We start from the raw sequence: 5,000 nt of genomic DNA, 5'->3' as shown, positions 1-5,000 counted from the left end.
ACACAAGCAAGGCCACGACTTTCGCACGAGGAGGGAGGGGCAGCCAAGGATGGGGCCGTGCGTGCTGTGCGCCAGAAGACATGTGCTGCCTCGCCCAGAATTAAATTCCCCCAGTTCCACACCCAAGACGCGCTCCCAACAAGGAGTGTCACCCCAGATCGCTTTTTTTTTTTTGGAATACTGCTGGGTAGTCATTGTAAATGATGCGCCATGTAGCTGGAATAGGATACCATCCTGCAGGGCATGGACCAAGGGACGAAGAAGCTGGGATGATTGATGGCAAACTGATAGACGGCGCAACTTGCAGTGAGGGTGATAAAGGACCTGGAGTATCACGGGTGGAAGAACCTACTAAGTGCTCCATTGGTACCTCCTCTATACGTGCCTGTTTCCCCTGGAATGGAGAAGGGGAGTGAGGACTACGAAGAGAGGCCATCGACGACTGAATCTGCCAAAGTAATGCGAAAAGGCTTTCCATGGTGGGCGCCAGATATACCTGATCCATGTCTGTCATAGCTCGACGGGAGAAACTGCGACGAAAGAGCCGTTGACGAGGTTGGGTGAGTCAGTGGCGCCATGTCCTCCACTGCCCTGTGGAGAGGAGGTCGTCCATAACGCTCCAAAGGCTTGGCGAATCTGAGATCGTAAAAGGGCCCACTCTGGGACTTCATGCAGAATCTCAGTAGAACGGACCGCCGTTGACCAGTCTAAGCAGGTGGGGCAAGAATCCGGTTAAAATGAGTCCTCTACTACACAAGAAGCATGGCATGGACAGCGGTCGTGAGTTGATGAGCGATGCCAGGTCCTGCATCCCGAAGCAGAGCACGTCGGTTTAGGTGATGAAGATGGCATCTGGAATGGTGAATAATGAAAAGGACGGAGCCCTGGCGCTTAGCACGAGGCAGGAGGGAGGCAGGTAAGCAGGGGGGGGGGGGGCGGTGAGGGCGCGAAGCAGCGGCTCACCGCACCCGATCTGAGCACGGGTGACTGTAAGGGAACATAAAACAGGTAGATTATGACTCTACCGTTGGAAAGGTTGGAGCCTCTGGGTCGACGACGCAGGGAGGTAGGCCTATGGGTGAGGACGCGAAGGAAAGGCTCACGAAAACCAGAACTCTTCACTCCTGTCGAACCGAACATCGTCTATGACTCTGCTGCTGAAAGGTCGGAGCCTTTGGCGCACAGCACGAGAGGCTCGACGGTGCAGTGAGTCGGCAGGATGGCGAGGACGCGGAGTGACGGCTCGCTGCACCCAGTGCCCTTCGCAGGAATTACAAGCAAAACACCGCAGCCCATCACCACTTCTACCGCTGACCGGCGAGAAGGGAAAAACCGCCCAGACCGGCCGCGAAAAGAGACGTCATAGGGGAGGGAATAGGAGAAATAAACCAAAGTCCCGTACCCAGTTAAAGAAAAACTCGGCCAAACAGAAAAGAAAAGAAACTACCGTGGAAGAAAGTACAGGTAAAATAAACTTAATGGCGTACCATTATATGGGGACCAGAAGAGAAGGGAGACATGCATTTAATTTTTCCACGATGAAACGGACAGTCTGGCCTTTCCGGGCGATGCAGGAAGTGCGGCTCCAGGGGGAAGAGTTGCCAATTAGCGCTATTGCATCGTAGCGTTTCGCGCTTTTTTTTTTTCTTTCTTTCTTTCTTTTATTTTTATTTATTTATTTTTTTTTTTTTAGGTTACATCATAATTTCGCGAAATGGAATATTTCCATAGCTTCTGGAAGGTCGAGAAAAGAGATAGATAGGCATTTGGTTACAGACAGATAGACATTGGTAGAAGGATGGATAGATAGACAGATACATGTATGTAATCCTTCGCAGATAACCTTGCTTGGGGAGCGTCGGCACACCTGCTCCGCAACACAAGGCCACGGGAAGGCTTGACGCCTCCAGTCTTTTAATCTTCAACAAGGGACCTTGCAAGGTAGACATGCAGCAGACACTCCTGCTCCTGGCGACGTCGATGACGCTGCTGTCCTTGGTGTTCATGGCCCACATGGTTTTGAACGATTCCTTCGAAAGGAGGCCACGGCCCGTCGTCTTAAAGAATGCCGTTGAAAACCCGACGTTCACGGAAAGCTGTTATGACTACAAGAATTTCACCGCAGAGAACGTTTGCTGCAGAATGAATAAATACATAGCAAGCGATGTACTTCAATGTGTCAAGAGATACAACGATAACCAAATCTTACATAGCGGGTGAGTGTAATTTTATTATAATCATTATTACCGTTAATAGTAATAATGGTAGTAGTAGTCTCATTATCACACCATCAGTGTTCATTTCATTATCATTGTAATTATAATTATCACCATTAATATTATTATTTGTTTCATAATTATCATTGGTGCTATCATTATTTGTATCTTATTTATCAGTATTACCATTATTATTGTTGCTATTATAATTTTCGTTATGATTATCGCCACTACTGTTATCATTATCATGATTATAATTGTCTACACTAGCATCGCAATTATCTTTGTCGTCATTATTAATTAAAGATCCATTCTACTGTTGTTTTTTGTTTTTTGTTTTTTTTTACTATTTAACTTTAGGTTGCCTGAAATAGCTAGTTTCTTTCTGTCCAGCACTGAGCCATTTTGCCCTTTATATCAAGAGGAATTTGAAAATGTTAACTTTTTTTCTTTCTTTTACAAGGAGACAAAAGGGTGACCATGGCTTAATTTTGTATGGTTAATCCAATTTTCCAGTTACATTTTCTACCTGAGGCTATGTTGATGTCCCTTTCAGCACATTTTTCTTCAGGTCATACAGGGTCAAAGACACACAAACACAATAACGTGTACACAAAGGTGAATAGGATAACAACTCCAATTGGAAATAAAATAAAATCGTAACGTCTCGAACTCGTCAAGAGGTCCTCATGAGACGGATAAATAACCAAAATTGATCCACATCGGTTATTTATCTGTCTGATGAGGAACACATGACGAGGTAGAAACATTACGAATTAACTTCACTTCCTATTGTGGCTGTATTCCTATGGACGAGTAATACATAAGCTTATTTGTCTAGTCACATCGGTGTTTGTGGTACGACGACCTTGGCTAGTTGTGGCAATGTTAGTCTTGTCAAGTGTATTAAATCTGAATTATATGGTGGCTTTCGGCGGAGATCCTGTAGGTTCGACCTCATCGGCACTACGGCCAGGGTGTGTGTGTTGGGAGGGAGGGGGTCCACTCCGAGGGAGAACCTGCTCCTTCGTGCACTCATGTAGTTTCTGATGCTTTGGTTTTTTTGGTGTGTGTTGTACTCCCGCTCCTAGCCATCGTCGTTGCAGAGCACATCCTATTCTTTATGCCCTGAAGATGCAATATGGCGAAAATGCCTTCGACATAGTGGTGTGTTTTCATGTTCTTCCCTTCAGTGTTATGTTTACAGTTTTCTCTCTCTCATCTTTCCTGATCCATTTGTTGGACAAATGTATTTTGTCCTTTTCATTTGTGTATTATCTAATGGCCTTATTATGTATAAATAGATATCTGTACCGCAAATTGAAATAAATCAGAGATTTCTTTTTCTTTAAGTTAATAACATTTATTCCTTTTATCACATACAGCAATGGAGCTTTCCGAGTATTTCCGGTGTATTTTTCTGTCCATATTACTCTTCCCCGTTAATAAAGGTTTTTCTCCACATACTGTTTGGCGAACCTGAGGAGACGCTAGCGATGTCGTTTGTCCAACCTTTCTGCGATTTATCCCATCTGTACGTAGTCGTTTTCTTCACCGTGCGACCTGTTACCAGAAGGTGTAGGTCTTCATGAACTCTCGTGCATTGGTGAACGAGGGCAGTCGTTATGGGTGCCATCCTCCTTCCACCTTATCTACCTGTATACCAGGTAGATTATCAGCTCTCTGAATATATCAGTTAGAATTAATTACTTTCCCTTATCCCATCGTAGCGGCCTCTGTGATTTCAACAAGCCTTGCGTCCCTTTTGAAAAGGTGTCAGCTTGGCAACCTCGTTTTCAGTTGGGATTTCCAATGTCATCATTGACGTCTTAGACCATCGCCCATTTTTTCTTTTTCATTTAGCATACGTTAGGATTAATCGAGAAAGATATGTAGGAATTGATGAATATTCATTGGCATAGAAAATATGAAATATACGATTTCGTGTTATTATTATTATTATTATATTTTTTTTTATTATTATTATCTTTTAGATCCTCTTTCTGTAAACTACTCAAGTTCAGGGTGAACAAATAAGCATTTCGTACACCAGGAAATTATTACTTCTATGATAATGTATAAAAAATCATGATGTAAAGGTTTAACATACTACGTTCATTTATACCTACGCATATACTATATTACATTGCATTGAGAAATAGAAAGGAAGAAAATGGAGATGACAAATAATAGTTGAAAGCGAGAAATTCCCATTTGCTTAGAATGAACAAGATATGTATTGGGAGTCAGTTCGTGGATTTTTGCTATTCACCCTCTCTGAAACCACCGAGGGGGTAGTTACTTGACTTGAAACAAGCCAAGATGTATTTTCTCGCTCAGCTGTTCGAATGTGGATGCTCAAAGAAACGCCAAGATTTATGGCTTAATATTAACATGTTATATATACTCTTTCGTAGCTCATCACCATATAACTTATAACACACAGAATGCTAACGCATCTATTAATTCATTGTAGCTTCATTGTGATTCTGTGTTTACTTCATATTTTATATTCGAGTGTAATGTAACATGGTTTCTGTTTATTCACAATTAGTATTTGGATCTCGAAAAAAGTTAATTAGTTCGATTAGCAGCTACTAGATGGTGCAGCTACCATAAGTATTTACAAAGGTCTCTGTGATTCTACAGATATTTTTAGCAGATTTAGTTTTCATATAGATGTATAAAGCATAAAACCTGTTCGTGTTTCAAGAAATATGTAGCAATAATTAATACTTTTTATGATAAAAGAAGAGGGATATGCCGCCTCCCCACCAGAAGTAT

At 42.5% G+C, this 5,000-nt stretch overlaps 1 protein-coding gene across 1 annotated transcript in view; it reads left to right on the top strand.

Moving 5' to 3' along the window:
* Positions 1-5,000, top strand: part of LOC113800803 (uncharacterized) — a 24,448-nt gene that overhangs the window by 6,334 nt on the left and 13,114 nt on the right. Inside the window, exon 2 of the mRNA XM_027351589.2 lies at positions 1,839-2,216. Coding sequence (XP_027207390.1) covers positions 1,948-2,216 — 269 coding nt within the window. The 5' untranslated portion in view covers positions 1,839-1,947. The remainder of the gene's footprint in view (positions 1-1,838; positions 2,217-5,000) is intronic.

This window comes from Penaeus vannamei, chromosome 15, assembly GCF_042767895.1.
Source record: "Penaeus vannamei isolate JL-2024 chromosome 15, ASM4276789v1, whole genome shotgun sequence".
Lineage (NCBI taxonomy): Eukaryota > Metazoa > Arthropoda > Malacostraca > Decapoda > Penaeidae > Penaeus > Penaeus vannamei.
This window is presented reverse-complemented; position numbering and strand designations above follow the sequence as displayed.